This window comes from Salminus brasiliensis, chromosome 14 (genome assembly GCF_030463535.1).
Source record: "Salminus brasiliensis chromosome 14, fSalBra1.hap2, whole genome shotgun sequence".
Classification (NCBI taxonomy): Eukaryota; Metazoa; Chordata; class Actinopteri; order Characiformes; family Bryconidae; genus Salminus; species Salminus brasiliensis.
The window spans coordinates 34,410,589-34,437,625 of NC_132891.1; the positions used below are offsets into that span (position 1 = coordinate 34,410,589).

A 27,037-nucleotide genomic window follows, 5' to 3' on the forward strand; every position below is an offset into this window, starting at 1 on the left:
TTTGGGTGAAAAATTCAAAAATACTATAAAAGGGGCGTGGCCAGAAATGACCCAAAACTTTGCCCTGTGAGAATTAAAGAAGTTCTTACATGTCTAATGATAATGTTATAATGGTCTGGGTGACGCAACACAAATAAAAAAACAAAACACTAATTGATCTCCTGTTAACCCACTTCACCGTTAATCATCATTTCTGAGGAGGAGGGAGGACCTCAGGGTGCAGGCCGCTGAGCAGAGCAGTGATGTAATGAATATGTTGGTACAGCACAGAAGCCAGTTACACTAGAATAAGTGTAACATGATGTGCACACATGATAGTGGTGTCTTCTGCTGGGTAGGAACTGCCATAAATAGCTGTTGAAGCTGGTATGCTGCAGTAATTTTAGCCAAGCCTGAAATATCCCTGTACCGACGCCAGCGGAGAGGCAAGAGTCACGAAACACTGATCCATTCTGCCACGCGCTCAGAGTTTGAGTCAGGAACTGAGAGCATGGATCACGGTAAGACTTTAACGCCAGGGGAGAGATAGTTCCACAGAATGATGAATGACGCACTGAGAGATCATCTGCTAGATTTATTCAGATGATCCTGATTAATCTTCTTTCAGCTTCAGGTAGATGTCAGTCTAATGTCATGTTTATGTTAGTCTTCTAAATGAGAACACAAGACTGATTCTGAATTCTCTGAGATATTATCTAGTTCATTATAATTCTAGTTTATTATTTCATAATTATGATTTACTATCTAAATTCTCTGATTTACTATCTTATACTTCTGATTTATGATCTCATCATTCTGATTTATTATCTCACAGTTCTGATTTACTATCTTATACTTCTGATTTATTATCTCATCATTCTGATTTACTAACTTATACTTCTGATTTATTATCTCATCATTCTGATTTACTATCTCATCATTCTTATTTACTATCTTATACTTCTGATTTATGATCTAATCATTCTGATTTATTATCTCACAGTTCTGATTTACTAACTTATACTTCTGATTTATTATCTCATCATTCTGATTTATTATCTCATCATTCTGATTTACTATCTTATACTTCTGATTTATGATCTAATCATTCTGATTTATTATCTCACAGTTCTGATTTACTATCTTATACTTCTGATTTATTATCTCATCATTCTGATTTACTATCTCATCATTCTTATTTACTATCTTATACTTCTGATTTATGATCTAATCATTCTGATTTATTATCTCATCATTCTGATTTATTATCTCATCATTCTGATTTACTATCTTATACTTCTGATTTATGATCTAATCATTCTGATTTATTATCTCACAGTTCTGATTTACTAACTTATACTTCTGATTTATGATCTCATCATTCTGATTTATTATCTCACAGTTCTGATTTACTATCTTATCCTTCTGATTTATTATCTCATCATTCTGATTTATTATCTCACAGTTCTGATTTACTATCTTATACTTCTGATTTTTGATCTAATCATTCTGATTTAATATCTCCGAATTCTGATTTACTATCTCATAATCTATTATCTTGTAATTCTGACTTATAATTCTGATTGACTCTCATTCTTTTCTCATTTTTATTAATATTTCTATTTTTTAATTAAAATACAAAAATCATAAAACATCTGATGAGAGAAATGCCCCTCAGATCTGCCAGTTCTGGAGATAGAGCGTGTGGATTTGGCCTGTGCGGTGAACAACGCTGAGCACCACACAGAGCTGAATGGAGTAACCAGGCTGATCGTGAGAAGGGGTCAACCTTTCACTGTCGTCCTTCACCTACGAGCCGGCCCTCCATTCCACAACGGAATTAACATCAAGCTCATCGCCACCACAGGTACCTTCACTCACTCCGAAAGGAGCCACATAGTGCTGTTTGCCACGTCACTACAGTGAACAGTGGTTTAATATAATGAGGGCTGTAGGTTCTGTAGTTTGTTAGCAGCAGACTGCAGTTTCTCAAAGTAGGCCGTAGTTTCTTAACATAGGCTATAGTTTGTTAGGAGGAGGTCGTAGTTTATTAAAACAAGCTAAAGTTTGTTAGAAGGAGGCGGTAGTTTATTAATATAGGCTATAGTTTGTTAGAAGGAGGTCATAGTTTATTAACATGGGCCATAGTTGATTAATATAGGCTACAGTTTGTAAGGAGGAGGTCGTAGTTTTTTAACATGGGCCGTAGTTTGTTAACATAGGCTATATTTTGTAAGGAGGAGGTCGTAGTAATTTGTAAGGAGGAGGTTGTAGTTTATAAACATAGGCTATAGTTTGTTAGGAGGAGGCCGTAGTTTATTAACATTGGCTATACTTTTTTAGGAGAAGGCGGTAGTTTATAACTTAGGCCGTAGTTTGTTAGGAGGAGTCTGTAGTTTACTAACATATTGTTTGTTAGCAATAGGCTGTAGTTTATTAAAGAAGACAATACTATGTTAGGTTATTAACACTAAACTAAAGTTAGCAGTGGGCTGTAGTTTATTTACTTAGCCTATACTTTGTTAGGAGGAGGCCATAGTTTACTAACATATGCTATAGCTTCTTAGCAATAGGATGTAGTTTTTATAGTTATAGCTCAGTTTTTAAAGTAGGCTGTAGTTTCTATTAGTAGGCTGTCAAAGGTTATTCCATATATATAGATACTTGTGCATCAATACCAGTTACTCCTTATGTTACTTATTCAGTAAATTAATAGTAATTATAATCGTTTTTCCACTTATAACAGTCCTGAACAGTCTGCACATATGACCCGCCAGTGCCAGATTCCCTGGGAGAGCTGTTACCCCTGGAAGGCAGCTGGTCCTGAAACACACTGTGCCCTGTGACACACTGGACAACCCCTGACCTTTAACCCAGTCTCTTCTAGACTGTGTCTCTGAAGCCTTAAGACACTACACTGGCTTTACTATCCACACTCAACTCTTTACGTTACCAGTTTCCTTATGGTGTCATTTGTGGAATTACCTCTAAAGTGTGTTTAGGCGGCAGTATAGGAGTATCTCCTATAGCAGGGATGAGCAACAGGTGCCAGAATCCAGCTCAGTTGGCAATTAACAGGTTGAATGAATCAGGTGTGCCTGAGCAGGAGAAACTCCAGGAATCCGTCAATCCAGGACTGGAATTGCCCACTTCTGTCCTATAGGCGGCTACAGTGTCCGCAGTTTTGCAGAAGCTCTAACATATCTTGAATAAAATCTGAATAAATGATGGAATATTGTTGTATTTACCACAATCACACTGTTATTAGGCCCCGAGCCCTCGGAGGACGCAGACACCGCCGTCAGATTTGGACTCGGTAAGTTGATTTCGAAGGTCCGCTGGAGTGCGACTGCAGAGTTGACGTCTGAGAGCACTGTAGCACTCACCGTCTGCAGTAACCCCAACGCTCCCATCGGGCTGTACCAGCTGACCCTCGACCAGGACAGCGGAGTCAGTCTGGGGCAGTTCATCCTGCTCTTCAACCCCTGGTGCAAAAGTAAGACATGTTTACTATCACTAGAGGTAACATTAGTCACCATAAAAGGAGCAATCATTTGGCTAATGCAGTCAGTCGACCAGGACGTGTTTGATGTCTGACGTGTGCTGCTTTGGTTTAGAACAAGCAATGCTATGCTAACATGGCTAACATGGCTAACAAACACTGGGTTGTGACAGGAGACCCTGTGTATTTGGCGAACGAGGCCGAGAGGCAGGAATACGTCCTGTCCCAGGATGGGCTGATCTACCGTGGGAAACCGAAACACATCACAACACTTCCATGGACTTTTGGACAGGTGCCTGCTCTCCTCACCTCAAAGAAGACAAAGCAGAAATACATGCATGTAAAGACATACAGTAAAGACATCATGTCATTTCCCCTCCAGTTTGAGCCGGACATGCTGGACATCTGTCTGAAAGTTCTGGATAAAAGCCTTCAGCATTTGCAGGACCCAGCCCAGGACTGCTCAGAAAGGAGGAGCCCAGTGTATGTGACCCGTGTCCTCAGTGCCATGGTAAGCCATCTATCCTACAGATACTACAAAGCCAAAGAAGCATCAGAGTAGCCCTTGATAGTGTTATACACCCAACTGTGCACCTGTCTAATATGCTGTTGGTCCAGAAAATCTGACCAGGTGACCTTCTTCCAAGGTCCAGTTCTGACACTCACATGTCCATTCTAGGAGCTTAAAAAGAGGTTGCGATGGACTGAAGCCCAGTCTAGTGGGTATTCCTGCCTTGCACCCAAAGATTCCTGGGTAGATTTCGAACCCACTGCGGCCCTGTCCAGGTAAAAGCTGGTCAGATGTAGGACAGACAGATGGATAGTTTGTCCTGCACAGGCCACTGGGTATTTCATGTCTTTTCTAAACGTATGATCTGTTTGACAGCCTAGCATCTTTCATTTTCTCTGTCAGATCAACAGTCGGGACGATAAGGGAGTGCTGGTGGGGAACTGGTCGGGGGACTATACGGATGGAGTAAGGCCCACCGCATGGAAGGACAGCTGCTCTATTTTACGGCAGTGGTACCAGCAGAACTGCACAGGTGTGGAATACGGCCAGTGCTGGGTGTTCGCTGCAGTCGCATGCACAGGTAAGTTTAGAGATTGGCAAGTTTTGCCAGGTTATCTAGCTCAAAGCAGAAGCCACTGAAACGTCCCCCACTGCTAAAGTTACGGGACTTGCAGGGTTAAGGAAAGCTCATGTGACGTTCACAGTTGAAATAGAAATGATTGAACCCCCATTGCAAAGACCAAATTCCATCTTCTCCAAATTCAACCCAAAAAAACACTTTTAATGACGACTGCTGTCTTAGAATTACTCAACCTCTTCATCACAAGTGTCTTTAGCACTTAGCAGGGCCCCCTTCTGCTGTTATGACCTGCTGCAAACGTGATGCACAGCCAGACTCCAGCTTCTGGCAGCAGCGTTCCTGAGAAATCCCAGCCCATTCCTCATGAGCAGTGTCCTCCAGTGCACTAATATCCTTAGGTTTGCTGCTTCAACTGCCTTCTTCAAATCACACCAAAGATTTTAAATGGGGTTCAAATCAGGCGACTGTGACCACGTCAGAATCTTCCAGGACTTCTTCTAAAAGCAAGCCTAGGTGAACTATAAGGTGTGCTTGGGATCATCGTCCTGTTGGAAGGCCCAGTGACACCCAGGCTTCAGCTTCCTCACAGAATGCATGGGGTTTTCTCCTAGGATTTCCAGATATTTGATTGGATCCATCTTACCCTCGCCTCCACACACTGCAGGTTTCCAGTGCCAGAGGAAGCAAAGCAGCCCTAAAGCATCACCGAGTCACTGCCACGCTTCACTGTAGACCTTCTTCCTCTTCTTTAAAAATCACTTATCCAAACATACACAAGACATACCAACATTTTGGGATTCTTTGGAACTTTCCAGTGCTCAAACAAACACTCTAATAATCCTCATTTGTAGTGAGAGTTTAATCGTTTTGGTAAGATCCCTGGTTGTGATGCATCTCTTTTTTTGCTTTGCGCAGTGTCCCGGGCTCTGGGCATCCCATGCAGAGTGGTCACCAACTATGAATCGGCTCATGACACCAACAGCAACCTGCTGATCGAGCGATACTACGATGAGTTTGCCGAGGACATTGGTGATGACTCCATATGGTAACCAAAGAATCCCACATTCTCCAGGACTACTCAAATCTCACTGCAGATATTCTTAACTTGATCGGTGGAGTGTAATCCTTCTGCACATTGTTTGCAGGAACTTCCATGTCTGGGTGGAGAGCTGGATGGCCCGTCCAGACCTGAAGCTTGGCTACGAGGGTTGGCAGGCCAGTGACCCTACCCCGCAGGAAAAGAGTGAAGGTAGAGAGCTCATGTTTATATAGTGGCGTACCCCATCTCCAAAACCTCCGACATCTTCACATCCAAGGTTTCCTCTGAAATCAAGGTCATTGATGTGGAGTTTTCCCCCCTTTGCTGCCGGAACAGCTTCTACTCTTCTAGATTTTTAAACACTGCTGTGGAGGATTTGACCGCATTCATCCATCCGGTGAGCTTGGATAATTAGCTCTGACTTGCCAACTCATCCTTAAGGTATTGGATGGAGCTTTATCACTCCAGAGATGCAGTTCCACAGCTCCACAGGCCAATGCCAGGCTTTATACCACCATTCCCAAATTAGAAGGGGTGTCCAGATACGTTTGGAAATGTAGTGTAGTCTTAAGGCCATCCATTCTACTTCTATTCAGTTCTATTCCACAGCGCTCCACTCCATCCCTTCCCAATGCCCTCTGCTCTCATTCCTCTACCAGACATCTACTGCTGCGGTCCGGCCCCTCTCAGAGCCATTAAGGAGGGTGACCTGACCGTCAAGTACGATGCGCCGTTCGTGTACGCGGAGGTGAACGCAGACGTGGTGGAGTACATCACTCTGAGAGACGGCAGACATGTGAAAGTCGACGGCTCCACCACAGCCGTGGGCCAGTGCATCAGCACCAAAGCAGTGGGCAGCGACGAGAGGGAGGACATCACGCACCTCTACAAATACCCTGAAGGTGAGGAAGCCATGTTGGAGCGTCAACTAACTTGGGCAACACTGTTCTCCTTGACGTCCCTGACGCTACAGGACTTACTGAACTGCCCTAAATGTAGCGTTGTCTGAAGTTTGCTTCGTTTTAGGCCAACGGCGGTACATTGCAAAAAATGCTACCTTAGCAATTTGAATCCTCAGAAATGTGGTTTAAATATCGAATATTTCTGCTTTTGAGGTTATTGTAGTAATATTATAAGATTTATTAATGTAAGTGATTTCATTGGCTAATTTTGCTGAATTCAAGAAAGAATAGATGAGTCAACTTTTGCAAAACTATTTTCCAATGGAAAAAACACACTTTCAGTAGATAGAATTAGTTGAATTAGACAAGATTTGATTTCACAGGATTCAGACTCTGTAGAACAGCTGAGGCTGCTTCTTCAGATACGCTAATAGCCATTGCTAACGGGCTAACAGAGCTACCCAGTACAGCACCAGATTTTGATAAGGACTAGCCTTGTTCTTCACAAAATCCTCATTGAATAATGTGCCAACATGTTAATGTTGTCAAGGAATTATCTATTTACTGTTTTCGGACAAAGCTAACATTAGCTAGAGTTGTTAGTAATGAATTAGCAATAAAGCTACGCTACCTCTACCTTCTCAGTCACGTCAACCCCTTGAACCCTGGGGTATTATCCATTAATAACTCCTAAGGCAGAAACTCCTTTGGCCACTATTTAAATAACTATAACTTGTGGAGTCCCTCAGGGTTCTATTTTGGGGCCTTTGAAATTGATGTTAATATGACCACAACAGGGTCTAAGTTCAGTTCTCTTGAGAGCCTTGTACCTTGTTCAGGTTCAGCAGAAGAGAGGCAGGTGTTTGAGAAGGCCAACCACCAAAACCGGCTGATCCAGAACGAGGAGGAGCCTGGTGTGCTCGTAAAGATCAAACTGAACCCCAAATCAATGGTGGGAACTGATTTTGACGTGTACGCCCGGGTCAAAAACAACACCGACACCCAGAAGAACTGCCGCCTGATGTTCTACGCCCAGGCTGTGTCCTACAACGGCAAACTCGGGGAGACCTGCGGACTGACGGAGCTCGCGGAGATGAATCTGGCCCCAACTGAGGGTAGTTGACGATTTCCTTTAATAGCTTGATAACGCCGACTTACGTTGACATTGGAATATGTTGATGTTCCTTTGTTTAACGTATTTCACATTCAGCCAGTTCCCATGTTTGTATTGCAGGGGGTAAGGCAACCCTTCGGCTGCAGTATTCGGAGTATGGAAAAGTCGTGACTCAGGACAGGATGATTAAACTGGTGGCTCTCCTCGTCGATGTACAGACCAGGGACTTTTACAGAGCTACCAAGACCCTGATGCTGGACAGCCCTTCCATCATCATCCTCGTATGGGCAGATCTCCACCAGTCCTAAATCTCCACCAGTTCACAAGGGTCAATAATGATAAATACTGGAGTTAACTGTGGTTCCTCTGCAGGTTCAAGGGGAACCCAAAGTGGGCCAGACGCTTAAGGTCAACGCACTGCTGGTGAATCCTCTGCCGGAAGCACTGGAGAACTGCGTTTTCTCTTTATATGGAGCTAACCTCACTGATGGAGCACCCATCACTAAAGAGTAGGTGGACAAGGCACCAGTGCATGTAGACTTCTGCAGACTTAGACTTAGACTTAGCGAAGAAATTTGAACATATAGAAGTTAGAAGAACATCTGAATTCAGGATGAAAACAGATCATTTCCATAATCTGGTCTTCCTAAAGCAAGACAGTGCCAATCCAGCTAACATGTCCATGTAGGTCCTGTATGGGCTTTGTCCTCAGGTTCCACATATGGATGCCCACCAGGGTCAGTGATGGGACCAGGAGGGGTTAAGCATGGGCCCTATCAGAGTTGTGCACTGCATATGGGGCCTAGATGGGACCCATCTGAGATAAAGGTGGACTGTATTGATGGGGCTCATTTGGGAAGCCCAACTGGGTCCCAGTAACAACACATGTATAAACCCACTTAGAGCCACGATGGAACCCACCTAGCCCACATTTTCACCCCTGTGAGCCCCACCTGGGCGTGCTGGCTGAAACTACTCATTAGAGGGTACCTTTTTTTTGAGAAGTTTGTCTCTTTCCCAAGTCATCATTCCCTTTCTGTCTCCACTCAGGGTTGGGACGGTGGGCCCTGAAGAGAGCACCATTGCTGAGCTGGAGTTCACACCCAAGGCAACAGGAATACGGAAATTAGTGATCGATTTCAGCTCGGATAAACTAGGCAACATTCAGGGTTATGAGAATCTAGTCATTGAAGAATAAATTATTAATGATTCATTCATAATTTCATCGCTAGATCTTTTCACTGACCAATGCAAACCAGGTATGGCCAATTAGACCAACCGACTGACTGACTGCCGGAGCCATGCTTCTGCAGTGATCACAGCGGTATTAACAGCCCCTGTAGAGTCTGTTCCTGAGTGCAACGTGTTTTTGGAAGCAAATAAATCAAATATACACAATTAACCCTTCGTTCAAATGAAGCTGAAGGTGTGCGTTACTTCCTTTAGGTAGCTGAGGGCCAACATGAAAAAAATAGCCATTGATACATCTATTGAAAACAGGCTACTTGACTCCTACAAGTAGGAGGAAATATCACAATATCAGATTACCTGTCAAACATGGCGGAGGCACTGTTATGGCTTAAAACTGTCAGTCTTCGCATACCAGGAAAACATCTTGTAGGTTGTCCTTTAAAATAGGTTTAAATGGTTCTGTATAGAACCCTAAAAGGGTTCCACTGTAGGATTCAGCAGTCTCTGGAAATCTAACCAAACCCAAGCACCATCCCCCACTTTCTTCACAGTTTCTAAGGCCCTGTCCCATTACACGCCCCCCCCCCGATTAGCATGTACTCACTAGGTGTGCAAGGCTGTAGGGTGTCTAATTTCTTTAAACTCCCCTACTAATGGTGCACACCAGCGCCCCCTATGAGCACCAACACCCCCCCCCCCCTGCATCAGATAAGCCTGCAATCCCATGACATTTCTCACATAAACCAACAGAAAAATGGAGAGCCACTTTAAGTGTGATTGGACCTTCTATATTTATCTTTATGAGGACTTTAGGAGCTGATTCTGCAGGCCATGTGTCCAAATATTCTGACGTTAGGAGAGAAAGCCCTCAGTTTCAGCACCCTTGAAATGATCCTGTGGCACCGAGCACTTTAGCAGTTTAGCATTTTAGCAGCAGCAGCTGTTAAACCCAGCATTTTGGCAACTGCAGTGTTTGGTGCTTGAGCAGCAGTGATGTGTACAGGTGAAGGGAAGTGACGCAAAGACACCTTGAGCATCACGTTGGGTAAGGGTCTATGAATTTTCTGGACACACACACACACACACACACACACACACACACACACACACACACACGAGTCACCCTGAGAGCAAGATGGAATTCACCGTTCCTGTTTATTGTCTGTTCACTCTGGGGGGGGGAGAAAAGAAAAGGTTGGTAAAGAAAATTATCATCATCATCATCATCATCAGGGACAAAGTCTAGTCTTTATGCTATTAAAGAAAGCAAAAAACAATGGGGGTGTGTTTCTGGTCACGACTTCCTACTGCTACTGTTGGCAAGCCGTGCTGAAGATCCTGACGGTGCACTGCAAAGCCGGATTCGAGCTCAACGGATCAACACAGCAGGTGACCGCCTTAAGGCTTTATGATGGCGCTGGGGGTCCAGCTTTGTAGTACACCTGCCTGGCGCACTCAAAAAAAAAAAAAAAAAAAAAAAGCATCTGCTGATTGTCAGCGGTACCGGAACCGGTCTGTCGCAACGGTGTTCCGCGAAGGAGTCTGTAGGGTGCGAAGCTCGGTCTGCCGCTGCGACCAGAGCTTTGCTTTTTCACAGTCTTGAGAGTCAAATCTAGCGAAAACACTCAGAAAACCCAAGTCTGCTGGAAGTTTATAGGTTACAAAACGACTTTTTTTTTTTTGGAGATTGGAGACCAGGTTTTTATGCTGCAGGTTGTTCAAACAGAGTCCACTTGTATAGTCTAGCCCACTCTGGCACAATAATGAACGTGACCCAGGACGTCTGATCATGGAAATCATGAAATGTGCCCCGAATCCACACGTTGAGCAATGAAAGCTTCATCCTGATTGGCGCTCACACCTGTCAGTCACTCGCAAAACCTCGAGAACGTCTTTAAACATTATAACGCAGGTAGCCAGAGCCTCGCTGTCATGAAGAGCAGGTTGTGTATGGAGACACAAAGAGCATACAGTAGTTAGCATCCGAACTAGGTAACAGGAGAGACCAGCCTGTGGAGCTGGCGACCTAGGGCTGGGCAATGAGAGTGGAAATCAGTATCGTGATAACTGACCATTAAAAACAAAACAAATGATATGAAAAAGAAAAAAAAAAAAGCACACAAAAGCTTTATCAGCCTAGACTTTCTGGACAACACGCCCCCAGTGAACCGCCCAGTCCTAGCTGGTCCAGCTCTGAACTGATGATAAGGGTCCATCACTACTCACTGAGCTGCACTCTTAAAAAAGCATCAAGGTGCTTCCAATGGTTCACTGAGCAGTGCTACAGAAGAACCACCATGTCTGTAATCGAGACGAGTCACTGTAAAGCATCTTCTTTATGGAAGCAAAGTGGTTCCTCCATGGCTTCGCTCGAGGAACCACTGGAAGCACCTTTATTTTTAAGAGTGTATGCTGTAGTATGTCGCCTGCAGCAGCGCTAAGAGCAGAGAGCCTGACCTTCGAAATTTCATGTGCACAGTCCTGTGTGAGTGAGCATGGTGATGACCTCGGTGAGGTATCTCTCAAGATGCAGGCCACATACACACACACACACACACACGACACCCCATGGAAGCAAATGAAGCAGCAAAGTGACACTAAAACCATAAAACTCAAAAAACTCAAACTCTAACGGTACGAAGAAGCGCGGAAAAACAAAAGCAGGACCAGCAAGAGACCGTGCTTGCTATTGTACCAGCAACAAAAAGAAACAGTCAGTGGCCAACAAACTTCTAAAAACAAAAACAAAAAAACCCCAAAAAAACCCAAAGGAAAAGACACTGGCGAGAGCGAGAGCGAGCGAGAGAGAGAGAGAGAGAGAGAGAGAGAGAGAGATCTGAGCAGACAGGCTGGTGATAATGGAATCACAGTCTGGTTGGTTTTGTGCTCCATGGCGGCCTCTGGTGGCCAAGATTTCCGGAAAAGGTCTGGCTGGGAAGGAGTCTGAGGAAGACAGAGGTTGGGCGCGGAGGGAGGTGGGTGGAGGAAGAGGAGGGATTCTGTGGTGAGTTTTGGAAATATGTGTACATGAGTGCGAGCTTGTGGGGCTCAGTCAGTAGAGAACAGGTCTCCTGCAGAGGGGAGCGGGGCTAGTCCTCCGGTCACGCTGGGCAGAAGAGAGAGGTCAGGCAGGCTCTGGATGTGAGACTTCAGCTCCTTGCGCACCTGCGTGACTCGTGCCAGCTTCTGCTTGTATTCCTGCAACAACCACAACAACAGACAGTCAGGAAAACTTTGAAGATGGTTCTAAACAGCTTACAGAACCCTGTGGTACCTTCGGCCTGGTTTGGGGGGTTCTTTATTTTGATGGAAAACATTTTGTAGATGGTTCTAAACAGCAGAAAGAACCTTTTGGGTGGTTTTGGCCCATTAGAGGGTTCTTTGGACTGGTGTCTGAGAGCTAAGTGGAGCGACTGGTGCTGGGAGGAACAGAAAGGATACATGAGACCTGCTGGTTCTGCTGGGTTTGCTAGCTAGGCTTAAGTAAGTTAATTATCAGCAGAAAGAACCTTCTGGGTGGTTTTGGCTCATTAGAGGGTTCTTCAGATTGGTGGGAAATCTTTTGTAGATGGTTCCAAGCTGCTTAAATACCTTTTTGAACCTTGGCAGATCTTTTGCAGAAGGTTCTAAATGAAATCTTGTCAACAGAACCATCTAAAGCCCAAAGAACCATTTGGATGCTGCTACCTGGTTAGAAAGTTCTCCAGATTGGTGGAAAACTTTGTAGATATTTCTAAACAGCTCAAAGAACCCTGTGGATCCTTCTGCCTGGTTTGGGGGTGGGGGGTTCTTAATTGTGATAGAAAATATTGTGTAGATGGTTCTAAGCAGTTTGAAGTACTTTCTGGGTGGTTTTGGCCCATTAGAGGGTTCTTCAGATTGGTGGGCAATCTTTTGTAGATGGTTCCAAGCAGCTCAAATAACCTTTTGGACCTTGGCAGACCTTTTGCAGAAGGTTCTAAATGAAGTCATCTAAACAGAAGCCCAAAGAACCTCTGAAGTTGGTGAAAACACAATTTTTGGTTCTAAACAGAACCTTCTAGGGCTCCAATAACCTTCTGAATTCTTCTGCCTGCTTAAATGGAAAACCTTTGTGGACGGTTCTAAACAGTTTAAATAACTTTTTAGATGCTTCCACTTGGTTAAAGGGTTCTTCATACTGGTGGCCAACTTTTTGTAGATGATCCTTGGAAAATGGGATCCTTGGAAGTACTGAACCCTATAAAGAACCCTTTTTCTTAGAGTGTAGGGCAGGGGTCACCAAGCTTATCCACCAAGACCCAGTGTGTAGGTTTGACTGCAGGTTTGACTGCAGCTCCTACTTGATTGATTAACTAATTAATCAATCAATGGCTAATTTCTACAATGTGTTTAATAAAGTCACGTATTGGCGCGTGAACACAGGGAGACCTTTTACCTCCAGCTTTTTCTCTCTCTCGCTGAGCGCCTCTTTCTGGCTGTGGATGTACTCTGTGAGCATGCGGGCCAGCTGCCTGCGGTCCTCCAGCTCCGCCGCCAGACGCCCGTTGTACTCTGCCAGCAGCAGGCACGCCTCATCCACCGTCTTCGACAGCTTATCTGCCGCCTCCTTATCTGCAGAGTGGAGACGCACGGGTTTCTCTTTACTGCCGAGTTCAAGCCAACGTAGAATTACTGAACTACTAAATGAACTAATAAACCTCACCTGTGATCTTCTCGAGCAAGGACACGTCCTGCACTTCCTGAGGGAGCGAGGCGATTTTCTGCCGGACTGCAGCGTCTCCTGATGCGGCGTTCTCCAGATCCTGCAGGGCCTTTACCAGCTCCTCCGTCTGGTCAAGCACACACAGAGACACAGCAGATAAGTAGCCAAACTCACATTTAGGAGTCCAAAGAAAAGCATTAAGAGGCAGCAGTCATACCAGCTGTGGACCATTTGTGTCTGCCTCACGGGGAGAATATTGAGTCCTGTAATCGTCATCGTCGTCGTCGTCTTCCTCCTCTTCTTCCTGAACTTTCTGGAAACTTCTTTTCAAGCTTTTCTTCTCGTCTGCTACTTTTATTCCCAAAAGAAACGAGAACATGTTAACCCATCTGCAGACGCCTCAACAGTTCACACATCTCGGCACGGTCAACCAAAAACCTTGTATCCCCATTGTTTACATTATTATTTGGTCATCATTTGAATCTGACAGTTTTTAACATGGTCTTAAATAATACCACGATATATCGAGCGACAAAGCTGGATTTAAAGGTTTTTCCTCATGGTGTTGGATCTGTAGCCACTCGCTAAGCTAGCCTTATCTTAACTGGCTTCCCGTAGCTGCTGCCCGCATCAGATCCAAAACCTTGACTCTGGCCTACAAAGCCAAGAAAGGACCAGCCCCTCCGTACTTGATGGCGATGGTCAAAAGCCGATCCGCACCTAGAGCCCTTTGAGCTTCAAGTATGGCTCGGCTCGACCCGCCATCCTTTAAGATCCACAGAAGATGAGCGTCCAGACTTTTTTCTGTCCTGCACCGAAGCGGTGGAACGAGCTTCCCCTGGGTGTCCGAACAGCGTTGGGAGTCCAACGCTCGCTGTCTTCAAACCCAGACTGAAGACCCTCCTCTTCTGAGAGGACTTGGGCGAATAGCAGAGTGGACACCTTACTGACTTAGTTTTAGTGTTTAGTAGAGTCTAAGATTAGAGGATCTTTGAATTTTTAGTCTATTGAAACTAGCTGAGGTTCTTCTTGGATAAACAGCAAAGCACTTTTGTAAGTCGCTCTGGAGAAGAGCGTCTGCTAAATGCCTTAAATGTAAATGTCGAGGGAACCGTCTTAGCAGGGTTCTCCACTGGTTTCAGGCTCATTTAGTAGACCGGCTCATCCAGGTTTGCTTGCTCTGGCTTTTGGTTTCGTTGCTAAACTCACCACTACAGTGGGCTTATCCCCCCACCCCCCACCTGCTTTCAGAGCATGCCATCACCAATCACTGAGCACTCCCAGTTACTTATTTTTTCTTTTAATACTGTGGTATACAGTACCACCATTATACACCGCCCGAATCTTCTCTTCCTCCTCCCACCCTTAGAAGCTACTGGTGCCGAAGCTGAAGTTTCGCACGCTTTGAATCTTCCCTTTCCACAGACACAGAAAACATCAGGCACTGGAAACACTGTGCGAGTGAGTGACGGCAAAGTACCTGTAGTCTTCTGTCTCGGGCTGTTGGAGTCTTCGATGGCCAATTTGAGCTGCTGGATGAAGTCTGCGCGGTACAGGTTACGCTCCTGCCAGATATTCAGCAGCCTCTCCATGTGCTTCTTACAGCTGTCATCGGTCTCTCTGTGAACACAAGCAAGGTCAGGTTAGGGACAGATGTACTGTGGATTGTGGCAGAAGTGCTGAATAGGCTCACAGGCTCGTGACACAGCCTAACCTCCAGGACACATCTTATCCCCTCAGACGTTTAGCACCCAATAAAGTAAGCAACGACCCAAAGCGACTGCTTACTAGGACACATCTCAAGACTTTCGTACCATCAGGCCCCTGCAGCTGATCTAGAATGCAGCACCTCTACTCATCAATACTCAACCTTCCTCAAAGTTTAGCCCTTGCTGCGTACCCTTCACTGGCTTCCTGTAGCAGCCTGCATCAGATATCAACCCCTGCTGCAGGCCTACAGAGACATAAGTGGTTTCGGGGGAAAATGACGGGTTCCTAACCTCGCTACATGTGAGCAGGCATCGACGAGGACTCCCTCAAAATCCCGCGTGAACTCGGGTCCCTTCTTCTTGCTGTTCTGTATGACATCGTTGGCGAGGTACAGAAAGGTCAGCTTCCGGCTGCTTTTGGCTGAGAAACGAGAATCAGAAAGAGAAATAAGGTCAGTTTGAGGAGATTCCTGAACCAGGCAACATGCAGTGCTCGATTATCTCGATTATCGCTGAGCAGTGGTTCTAGGCTTCTCCATCCACCTCCAGATCTCTGAACCTACCCTTCTTCAGCTCCCTGTGCCAAACCCTCACGATGGAGGACGAGTGCTTGCGGTGGTGAATGATCCACAGAGACAGAGTCTGGACGCTCTGCTGAGAGTTGCTCAGCTCGGACAGCTTCTTCTCCAGGGCAGACTCAGAGAAGGACGACATGGCGGCGTCTGTCCCAAACTGAAGGTCCACAAAAACGGCTTGAGGGGCTTCTGGCTTGTTTTGGGGTCTTCTTCGACAACGTTAGCACATCTCGCAGTCTGAGACCTGCCTGAACGAGAGAAGGCTGGTTAGGAGAAAGCTAACAAACCCAACAACAAACGACAACAATGACTGTGTAATCAAAGAGGCGGGCAGCTCGGCTAGCGGGCAGCTCGGCTAGCGGGCAGCTCGGCTCGTGGCTGGTTTAACACTTGACTAGCTTAGATCCTGACCAGTTTAGCTCCTGCCTAGCTTAGCTCTTGGCCAGTTTAGCCAGTGTATATCTAAATAAGCTTAGATCTTGACCAGCTTAGCAAATGTTTTCATTCGAGTCTGACGGATTAGCTGGTCCACCAGCATCACCAACCTGACCAAGCTGGCTGTCACAGTGGTCATAATGGTCAACTACTTCGGTCAGCTGTTCGGTCATGCTGTTGAACTCAAGCTCAAACATACCGTATGCCATCAACCAGCTTAACCAGCTTGACCAGTTGGACAGACAGATATATATATAGCATACACCTGTTAGCTACCTTAGCTCGCCGTTTTGCTTCTCCGTGGTCAAAAGTATTCGGACACCTGCTCAACCCGGTCCACCCGTTGCAAAAATAACCGTCTCTACACTTAGATTGAAGGCTTCCCACCAAAGCCTGAAACACTGCAGTGAGGATTTGATTGCACTGAGCTAAACAGTAAGTTCTGGATCACTCTAGCTCTTCCCAGTAGGTTCTCCAGAGAACACAGCTCCACAGCTCCAGAGCCCACCAGCCCACGCTCGACCTACAGCACCTATGGTGACCTCAGGCTCAGACGTGCAGCTGCTCCAGGGCATCCCGTTCTATCAGCAAAGCTCTTCTACGCCGATTATACCCGCTGTGTCGGCGCAACTGAACACCAGTCCCAGCCGTGGGCGGTGTAAAAATACCGTCATCCGTCTCCGAGTATATTATCAGTATATTATATTATATTATTATAATACATGGTCCGTATTCTGTTGCATCCTGAAAGCCATATCACCTCTCCCATCTGGTAGTCGCCTGTGGGTGTGGCTGGTGTGATCGTGTAGTGTAGTGGCTAACAACACAGCCCTACCTGTGGGTTCAACAACCAGACTACGTTTACATTTACGGCATTTAGCAGACGCTCTTATCCAGAGCGACTTATAAAGTGCTTTGCTATTTACCCAAGAAAAGCCTCAGCTAGTTAGAATAGACTAATAGTTCAAAGATACCTCTAATCTTAGACATTACTAAACACAAGTCAATATGGAGACCATAGTACTCTTCTCTTCGCCTGAGTGCTCTCAGAAAAGGAGGGTCTTCAGTCTGCGTTTGAAGACAGCGAGCGACTCGGCCGTTCGGACACCCAGGGGAAGCTCGTTCCACCACTTTGGTGCCAGGACAGAAAAAAGCCTGGACGCTCGTCTTCCGCGGATTTTGAGGGATGGCGGGTCGAGCCGAGCCGTACTTGAAGCTCGAAGGGCTCTTGGTGCGGATCGGCTTTTGACCATTGCCATCAGATACGGAGGGGCTGGTCCAGTCTTGGCTCAACAAGCCCACCACACTACACCATAAATAGGGGTCCCGATTAGGGCAAGACTCCTAACTCTACATTCTCCTACCTGTGGAACGTGACCTAAATGACCTAGGCCGTCTGGGATGAGAGCTCCTACAACTACAGGCCTCAAGTGTGTGGCTCAGGGCTGGGCGATATGATAAAAACACCATATCACGATATTTATCATGATACACGTAGATAATCACAGACTAAACCAATCAGTAGTGACCGATTCTTATAATCGACTATTCTGATACTCTCCTGTACTGAGTACAGTAATTAATACTCAACATCTGCTGCTCTCCGTCTAATTAACCCAGTCTAATCACACGGTTACTAATGAACCCTGCAGCTGACGATCACGATACGATACGATAAAATATCATCAAATTGCCCAGCTCTAGTGTGGTCATATAGACAGAGTGTGTGTGTGTGTGTGTGTGTGTGTGTAATTGGAGTAATACTACATGTAATTACTATGTAATGCCAATTACACAAGCTCACACACTTCTGCTCCACCCTTTAAACTGGAATCTGGAATCTGGCTCCTCAAACCCCTTTCTGGAAAGGTCTGCCCAGTCCCCCTGGACTGTCCACTGCAAGCCCCCCATGCACTCTCACAGGTGTGGATCAGCAGTGGGGAGACCCTGGGGTCTGGCTAAGCATGCACCCAACAGCCCTGACCCCCCACAGCTCATAACCACCACCACTGTGGGGATATTCTCCATAGCTTTGACATAACTGACCTCTGAAGACGGCGACCTGGTCGGTTCCCACCAGCTAGGCTAGGCTAGGCTAGGCTAAGCTAGGCTAATTCCGCATTAGAGCAGCCTAAACTATGCTAAGCTAGGCTAGGCTAGGCTAGGCTAAAGCAGTGATGGTGGCGCTGGCGGTGAGGGTCTGACTCCGAGCTCTCTTTTCCAGCGCCTGCAAATCTCCAGAAAAGTCGCGGAGAAGCCGGCCTGGAGTGCTGGCGTACAGGGGTAGTTGGTGGTGCTCCTCACCGGCTCGTTAATCCGCAGGAATCCGCATGTTTGTATCCAGAACTTTCGCCGAACGGACGGTTTTAGGGGTAAACAAACAAGCGGGCGGCCTGCGGCGCGCGTTCACGGCGTCCAAAGCACAGCGGGCGCGCTCCATCCGGTACACATGTGCACTAGTTAGGGCACCTCTTAGTGCGAGAACCCCTTAGCTAGTCTTGCAGGATTATTTATGTGGATTATTTATATTTATATAGATCTGGGAATGACAAGGAGGGATTAAATTTTATCATCGTGAGCTTTTATCGTTAATCGTTATAATATTTTAACTAGTGGTTATTTTAATTTTTTGATTATTTAATTTTTATTGTTATTAGCATATGAATTCGTACAGACGCCTTGCGTTAATTTAACCCTTGAATATAAAAATGTAAAATAAATGTATATATACATTTTATATAAAAGAGTTAGTAAGTAACTATCTAAGCCCTTAAACGAGCGCTAGCTGTGGCTGCCACTAGCTAGCTAGCACTAGTGTTAGGGCACAAGTGCGCGGATTGGAGCGCGCCCGCCCGTCGCGTACTAGTGACATCGCCTCGTTGACCCAGGGAGCTACACGATGGGTGATTCGTACACATGATGAAGCAGAGCTGCTTTACAGCGAAGTGGCTCCAGATCTGGGTCTGGTTCTGGTTCTGGTTCTGACTCAGATATGCTGGACTGAAGGTAAATGAGCTCCCTTGTCTCTGGCTTTAGGTTTCAGCAGTTAGTGGACACTGGACACTGTAATGACCTGCTGATTGACCAGTGTGGAGCTTTAATAGGACATGTAGAATAAGAAGGCATGTTGCACTCTTTATTAATTAATTAATTAATTAATTAATTAATCAAAGTCTTTAATACAGTTAATATTAGCCAGACATTTCATATCTTGGCTGTGTTCCAAAATGGTAAAAATCCTAACTTGAATAAATATGTCATTGGAGATGCCAACTCGCCCTAAAACCTTTGGCTTTTAATACATATAGTTTGACGACCTATTCAGTTTTGCTTTCATAATATACATGCAATGTCTAATTATGCTTCATAAACATTGTTGATGTCATGCAAGAACCTCATATCTCCAAAAATGGCAGCTATACACTAGGAGGAAATAACATTCTTAACTCTCGATGGAAGCCAATGTAAAAAGTTTTCATTCTGGAGCATTTCTATTGGTCCGTTTATCATGAAATTTGGACACAGCCCACGCTCTTGCAGGGTGTACATGGGTGGAACGGGGGCTAGGTCGGTTCCAGGTGGGCATGGGCTCTGAGTGGGTATGTGCATGTGTCGTAACAGGGACCCAGTATGGGCCCATGTGAGGCCTGTGTGGGTAGTCCAACTAGAAACCAGGTAGTCCATGTATAGATGCCCACCATGACCCGGTCTGGTTTATACATTGCACACAAGGCTTAAATGGGATATTAGGGTGGGCTGTAAAGATGGGGTCCATTCTGGAAAGACCACTAGGTCTCACGAACAACACAGGCCCAAACCCATGAGAGCTCATGCCCACCTGGAACCCACCTAGCCCACGTTGCACCCATGTGGACTTCTATTGAAAGTTCTTAAAGGGGTTTCCTTCTACTGTAAGGTTGCCTTTTTGAAGATACAAGGTTTCTGCGCAGAGTTTCCGTATTTCAGGGCGGTTCTTTAACTGCTGATCCACTATTTGAAACAGATCTCCGCTCATGAAAAATGGCCGATCATCAGATCGATGACCCCAAGATCGCTTTCGCTTATCTGCGGCCCTCCTGTGTGCTCCTGACCAAAGAGCCCACCCTGCCCAACGTAGAGGCTCTGAGTGGCCATCTGCGTGATGTTAGCGATGGCGCCCTCCAGCAGCTTCAGGACTACGTGCTGTTCCCCCTCCGCTTTGTCCTCAAGACCCCTGGAACCAAGCGGGAGGGTCTCGTTCAGGCCGTCATGGAGGCCATGGCCTACGTTCTGGAAAACACCTGTGTTCACAGCTGGGAATCCCTACGTGATCTCTTCTCTGAGCTGTGCCTTTGCCTCTGCTCTCCGACGGACCCTGGAAAGCCATCTCCAGCCTCGGAGGAGCTGAAGTTGGCGGTGCTGCGATGCCTGGACGCCCTCCTGCACTCTGCATATGGGGATGTGGTCTTCAAACTGTACGAGCCTGCGATGCTGCCTGGGCTCGGGGCTGCGGTGTCGTTGTTCCTGGCTCTGGCAGAGCAAGAGAAGTACAGAGAGGTGCAGACGGCGGCGCTGAAGTGCCTCCTTTCCTTGTTCTTGCAGTGTGATTGCTCAGGAACTCACGTGGAGCCAGAAGACAAGGAGAGGCACCTGCTTGGTAGGACCTTGGCCACCTTCCTACCAGGGATTACGCGGGCCTTGAGTCAAGTGATCGGTGGAGATGTCAGACAAGGGCATGCGGTGGCGGTTAAAGCCATGAGGGTTTGGTACACCACAGTAGGACTTGTTATGGATGATGAGCAGCTTCAGAATGATAGACCTGAGAATGTAGAATCGGCTGAACTAGGCAGGGTTGGACAACTTCTGGTGAAAAGGACTCCTTCTTGGAGCAAGGCTACCTCCAAAAGACTTGCTCTGGCATTGCAGAAGGTGATCTCTTGTACCTCTGCACATCAGCACTGGAGAGTACGACTGGAACTGGTCAACCTCTCAGACTACCTCCTCACCCATTGCAGCAAGTCTCTAGCAGATTGTGCTGGTCCTCTTCTAGAGGCACTGGTCGGGGCGGTCAACGATGAGGAACCTAGAGTGAAGGACCGCTGCAGTGCGGCCCTGGACAGAGTATCCAGAAGAAACCAAGCCAACGGAGGCCAGGCTCTCAAAGACGTCCTTTCGGAAAACCTGCATGGCCTGGCGTCTTCGCTGCCTCGGCTCATGAGGACGACGGACGACAAGCACAAGCTCTTTGTGCTCAACGTCTTCCTGGGGTACCTGAAGATCCTGGGACCCCAAGTGGATTTGGTGCTGACTTCAGCGGCACACTTGCAGCGCATCTCCAAAGCACTAATGCAGGTGCTGGAAGTGGATGTGACCGATGTGAGGATTATAGAAGAAAGGACTTTTGCACCCTTGGTGGACCTGGGACCGGCGTCCCACGAAGCTCAGGCTCAGAGAAAATACTTCCTCTACTTTACAGATGACAAGATCTTCTCTGCTTTGAGGCAGATTTGCAGGATGCTAGGTCACCACGGAAACCTGTATCTTCTTGTGGACCACTTCTTAGATCTCTACAAGGAGTCTTCGGTCTATCGTAAACAAGCCGCCCTGGTTCTCAACGAGATCATTACGGGGGCAGCAGGATTTGACGTAGAAGTGAGCGATTCTACTGTAGACCGCCCAGAGCATTCTCCAGCCGTCCACGAAGACCTGCAGTCTGCAGTCATGTCCATCATTGAGGAGTACATCAGTTTGAACAACTGGCATCTTCCCACGGCAATGGAGCACTCCGATGATGAACACCAGGAAAAACCTTCTCCAGTCTCCTCTATTTTGAGTGGCCTCGAGGGGAACAACCTGCAGATGCTTCCAGCTTCCTCCAGCATTGGCCCCAAACCTCCCATGCTCCTCCAGCTGAACAGCAACATCTGGCAGATCTGCATCCAGCTGGAGGGCATCGGCTCCTTCGCTTTGGCTCTGGGCACAGACTTCCGTCTTCTCTTGATGACGTCCCTCTACCCGGTGCTAGAGAAGGCCGGAGATGAGTCTCTGCTGGTCAGCCAGTCGGCTCTCGGCACCATGCGCAACCTCTGTGTGGCTTGCGGTTACAGCTCGGCCAAAGAGCTGGTCGTGGACAATGCCGACTACCTGCTGAACGACGTCTCTCTGAACCTGGGCAGACCCAGCGTTCACCCTCATGCCCCGCGAGTCCTCTCCGTCATGTTCGCCCACTCTGACGCCTCGCTTCTACCCCTAGTGGCTGATGTGGTGCAGGACGTCCTGACGACGCTTGACCTGAGCTACGACCGGAGGTCACTGCAGTTCTGTGCAGTACTGCACTCGCTCCTGAAGGCGCTGGGTGAGCATTTCTGTCCTTTTCTGTTCAGGTCGGGTTCCTGCTGCCGGCCATCAGCAGCCGGAGCCTGAGAGAGCACAATTGGCCTGGCTCTTTCCAGGAGGGTAGATGTCTCAATCTCTTCCCCCATTAGTTCAGCGTGTTCGTTGGTTTGTTGGTTGCACTGGGTTGGTTGGAGGCGGTGGCTGGTTGCGCATGGGTCAGTTCTTACCCTCCCAATGTCTGGAGCATTACAAGTGGGTTGGGTAATTGGCCATCGAAAATTTGGGTTACAAAAAATGTACAAAAATGATCTTGTCGAGTATTTCTCCACTAAAGACCATTCTGCCAATTAGGGCCCCACCAGAAATCAGTTGGCCTGTATTGACAAGTCACAGTATTTGTGATTGTCAGCCTAATGGAGTACAACCGTATGATTTTGTGGCACTGCGGAGCCCAATAAAAGCCACCTCCTGCTTAGCTATATCAGACATTAGGCACAAGTCACATGGGGATGGTGGTGGCGGTGGTCTTCGTCTTTGTCTTTCAGCCTCCAGGTCAGCCTCCAGGTCAGACTCCATTAAGATGTTCATGGTGTACATTTTTAAAAGGCAAGCTGATCCCATTTCTGATCACATCCTTCCTCTGCAGTGAGATGGTTTCCTTCCAGGGCTGGAGACGGCAGGCAGCCTCCCGCAGTCGCTCACACCAGGAAGCCTGAGCCACTGGATCTGCGGCAGTTTCTCCTGGACTACAAGAAGCAGAAGGAGCTGGCCGAGGGGATCGGCGCTGAGGAGGAAGGTCCAAGCGAAGCAGGTTTGAGCTTTAGCATGGTGGGCTTTTAAACCAGACTATTCCACAGTCAGCACACCTGAATACTGTCTGTAGCGTTATAGTTAGGCATGTCCCGATCCATTCATCATCCCCCCACCCCCCTCCCGATTGGGTCTGAGTCTTTTACTGCTGAGGATCAGCTGATACTGATCCGATCTACAGCCCCGCAGTTTAGATCAGACGAGCTGCTGATTAATCTGATCAGTAAAATCTCAGTTTCTATAATCAGACTTTCTGGACTGATCTGATTCAGTTTAGTCGAGACTTTTCTTAAAATGATGTTTTATAGTGTTTAATATCTGATAATCCAGTCTGATCTCCTCCCTGACCAATCAGCTCCCAGCTCCTTTACAACACTGCAGTCTGATCACTTCCTGTGTGTGTATGTGTGTGAAGTAGTACACACTCTGGACGGATATCTGTGGTTGTTGGTCTGCTGGTGTGTAAACTGGTTTATAATGTGTGATCTGGGTTTCTATAGCGTGTATGTGTGTGTGTTAGCATTAGCGTTAGCCTCCACTCGGTTCTGAACGGGTTCTTCAGTTTCTGGTTCATAAACAGAGAAAGGCGAGTGCCGGTTCTCCCGCTGGTAAAACAGAGAGTTTCAGTGAAGGGTCAGATGTTATGGTCTGTTTTCAGGTTCCTCAGTAAAATAGCTCCACACTGCAGAACCTCAGACACATTTAACCCTGATGTTTCTGATCTGTTTGATGTTGCATTGATTTCTTATCCATATCTCATGTTAACAGAGATGCCTTCAGGAGTGCCAGGCCCTGAGGAAGAGGATGGGGTGGATGAAGGTCCTGATGTGAAGCCGGAGCTGCCGGTGCACGTTTCCGTAGCTAAAGACGTGATGGAGCGCTGCGTTCACCTGCTCTCACACCCCAGCATAGCAATACGACTGAAGGTACGACAGTGGTCTTTGTGAGGCTTCAGCACTCGAACTATTGGTCAGTAGATATGGGGGGGGGGGTGCAGACAGAATGGCTGACAGAATGGCTGCTGTGGCACCAGTCTTAGAAATGATGACGATGGTTATGGGAGGAAAGTGTTAGAACACACAGTACAGCGCCCCCTACTGTGTATGGCACTGGTCAGAGTGCCTATGCTGACCCCTGTCGAAGGGGCCTTGTATCTTAATTTTTGCCCTTTTTCACTTTTTAACATAATGTGAATCTGGCAGTTCTTCTTTAAACGGACCAATAGAAACGCTTCAAAATGATTGGGAATCAAATCTTTTTTCATTGACTTCCATTGAAAGTTCAGAAGGTTTTTTCCTTCTCCTGTAAAGTTGACATTTTGGAGATGCCAGGTTTTCGCATATGTATGTTAATCTTTTGTGTTTGTGTGTATTTGTTGGTTCCAGGTGCTGGACATGGTGGAGCTGTGTGTGATTGTGCTGTCGGAGATGGAGAATGAGCTTCTACCCATGGTGCACCGGTGCTGGCCTGCACTCCTTCACCGCCTCACCAATGACGATCCGCTGGTTATACCCCAAGCTTTCAGGGTAGGAGCGGTTCCGTGTGTTGACTGACCTTTTGACCTTGTTAGTTCCCGTCCATGTTTATCATTTATTATATTATATTATTTTATTAAAAGACAAAACTGATTTCTCATAAATCTGACTAATGCTACTTGCTGTGCTTGCGGTACTAAGCAAGGGACCCTGATATTTCCGGGTTCTCACTTCCGCTGGTTTCTGTTAGCAGTAATTTAGCAGTTCTCCGGTTCTCCCGCTGGTAAAACGGAGCACTTCAGTGATGGTTTTATTTAAAGGGTCAGATATTATGGTCTGTTTTCAGGTTCCTCTGTAAAATAGCTCGAGCTTTATTTACCTTCTGAGGTAACGTCCACACTGCTGCTGCTGGAGCCGGCTGGAGCTATGATGTCTGTTAGTGGCGCCTTGAGGACAGCAGATGGCGCTCTTTACACATTTCTGTATATATATATATATATATATATATATATATATATATATATATATATATATATATATACAGTCATGCCCGAAAGTATTCATACCCCTGGCAAAGTTTGACTTAAATTTACTTTTATTTAACCAGAAATTACATTTTTGCCTGGAAATGACACAGGCATCTCCCAGGAGATAACACAATGATGTACAAGAGGCATCATTGTGGGAAAAAATATTTCTCAGCTTTTATACACATTTGAACAAAAAGTGGCATGTCCAAAATTATTCATACCCTTCTCAATAATTAATAGAAAAGCCTTTATTGGCTATTACAGCAATCAAACGCTTCCTGTAATTGCTGACCAGCTTTTTGCATGTCTCCACTGGTATTTTTGCCCATTCATCTTTAGTGATGAGCTCCAACTCTTTGAGGTTCGAGGGTCTCCTTGCCATCACCCTGATCCTTAGCTCCCTCCACAGATTCTCAATTGGATTCAAGTCAGGACTCTGGCTGGGCCACTGCAAAACATTAATGTTTTTGTCTGCTAACCATTTCTTCACCACTTTGGCTGTGTGTTTTGGGTCGTTGTCGTGCTGAAATGTCCACCGGTTCCCAAGGCCAAGTTTCTCTGCAGACTGCCTGATGTTGTTGTTGAGAATCTTGATGTATTGCTCTTTTTTCATGGTGCCATTTACTGCGATCAAGTTCCCTGGTCCATTGGCTGAAAAACACCCCCAAAACATTAGGTTCCCACCACCATGTTTGACAGTGGGGATGGTGTTCTTAGGGTTGAAGGCTTCTCCTTTTTTACGCCAAATGGTGCACACATCATTGTGGCCAAACAATTAAATTTTTGTTTCATCTGACCATAAAACAGAACACCAGAAGTCTTCTTCTTTGTCCAGATGAGCATTTGCAAAGGTCAAGCGGGCTTTTGTGTGCCTTTTCTGGAGAAGTGGTGTCCTCCTTGGCCTGCGTCCGTGGAACCCAGCAGTGTGCAGTGTCCGTTGAACTGTCTGCCTTGAGATGTCGCCACCAGCAGAGTCCAGATTCACCAGGATGGCCTTGGTGGTGATCCTTGGATTTTTCTTCACCTCTCTCACTATTCTCCTGGCCAGCACAGGTGTCACTTTTGGCTTCCGACCACATCTTCTGAGATTTTCCACAGTGCGGAACTTCTTGTATTTTTTAATAATACTTTGCACTGTAGCCACTGGAACTTGAAAACATTTTGATATGGCTTTATAGCCCTTTCCTGACTTATGAGCGGCCACAATGCACAGCCGCAGGTCCTTAGTGAGCTCCTTTGTCTTAGCCATGACTGTCCACAAACCAACTGCAGAGAGCTGCTGTTTTTCTCCTGTTGAGTTGATTAAAACAGCTGTTCCCAATGAATCAGGGTAATTAGGATGCTTTAAAACAGCTTGGACTATTTGGAATGGTATAGAACTTTGGATTTTCCCATATACTGTGACAGTTTTCAAAGGGTATGAATAATTTTGGACATGCCACTTTTTGTTCAAATGTGTATAAAAGCTGAGAAATACTTTTTCCCACAATGATGCCTCTTGTACATCATCGTGTTATCTCCTGGGAGATGCCTGTGTCGTTTCAAGGCAAAAATATAACTTCTGGTTAAATAAAAGTAAATTTAAGTCAAACTTTGCCAGGGGTATGAATACTTTCGGGCATGACTGTATATATATATATATATATATATATATATATATATATATATATATATATATATATATAT

General features: G+C 46.2%; 3 protein-coding genes across 7 annotated transcripts in view; 2 read left to right on the forward strand and 1 right to left on the reverse strand.

The window, feature by feature from the left end:
• The first annotated feature begins 490 nt into the window (after positions 1–490).
• LOC140576599 (protein-glutamine gamma-glutamyltransferase 2-like) lies at positions 491–8,825 on the forward strand. Its single transcript, XM_072696067.1, has 13 exons — positions 491–500; positions 1,658–1,846; positions 3,248–3,475; positions 3,655–3,773; positions 3,864–3,992; positions 4,395–4,572; positions 5,488–5,617; positions 5,718–5,821; positions 6,271–6,513; positions 7,353–7,628; positions 7,748–7,908; positions 8,000–8,136; positions 8,678–8,825. Exons 1-13 carry the CDS (start codon positions 491–493, stop codon positions 8,823–8,825), a joined length of 2,052 nt encoding a protein of 683 aa, XP_072552168.1.
• Positions 8,826–9,954: 1,129 nt separating this feature from the next.
• rprd1b (regulation of nuclear pre-mRNA domain containing 1B) lies at positions 9,955–18,624 on the reverse strand. Of its 5 annotated transcripts, none has more exons than XM_072696647.1 (8): positions 18,526–18,624; positions 15,775–16,030; positions 15,503–15,632; positions 14,983–15,122; positions 13,720–13,853; positions 13,503–13,629; positions 13,236–13,411; positions 9,955–12,016 (listed from the first exon to the last, which is right to left on the reverse strand). In XM_072696647.1, the coding sequence occupies exons 2-8, from the start codon at positions 15,923–15,925 to the stop codon at positions 11,867–11,869; spliced, it is 1,008 nt and encodes a 335-aa protein (XP_072552748.1). In that variant the 5' UTR covers positions 15,926–16,030; positions 18,526–18,624; the 3' UTR covers positions 9,955–11,866. The 5 variants fall into 5 exon arrangements, with proteins under 5 accessions (XP_072552748.1, XP_072552746.1, XP_072552745.1 ...); XM_072696645.1 differs by having other exon boundaries at positions 15,775–16,034; XM_072696644.1 differs by having other exon boundaries at positions 18,268–18,624.
• Positions 18,625–19,041: 417 nt separating this feature from the next.
• Positions 19,042–27,037, forward strand: part of tti1 (TELO2 interacting protein 1) — a 15,461-nt gene continuing 7,465 nt past the window's right edge. Inside the window, exons 1-5 of the mRNA XM_072696709.1 lie at positions 19,042–19,227; positions 20,225–22,555; positions 23,183–23,347; positions 24,115–24,272; positions 24,732–24,872. Coding sequence (XP_072552810.1) covers positions 20,242–22,555; positions 23,183–23,347; positions 24,115–24,272; positions 24,732–24,872 — 2,778 coding nt within the window. The 5' untranslated portion in view covers positions 19,042–19,227; positions 20,225–20,241. The remainder of the gene's footprint in view (positions 19,228–20,224; positions 22,556–23,182; positions 23,348–24,114; positions 24,273–24,731; positions 24,873–27,037) is intronic.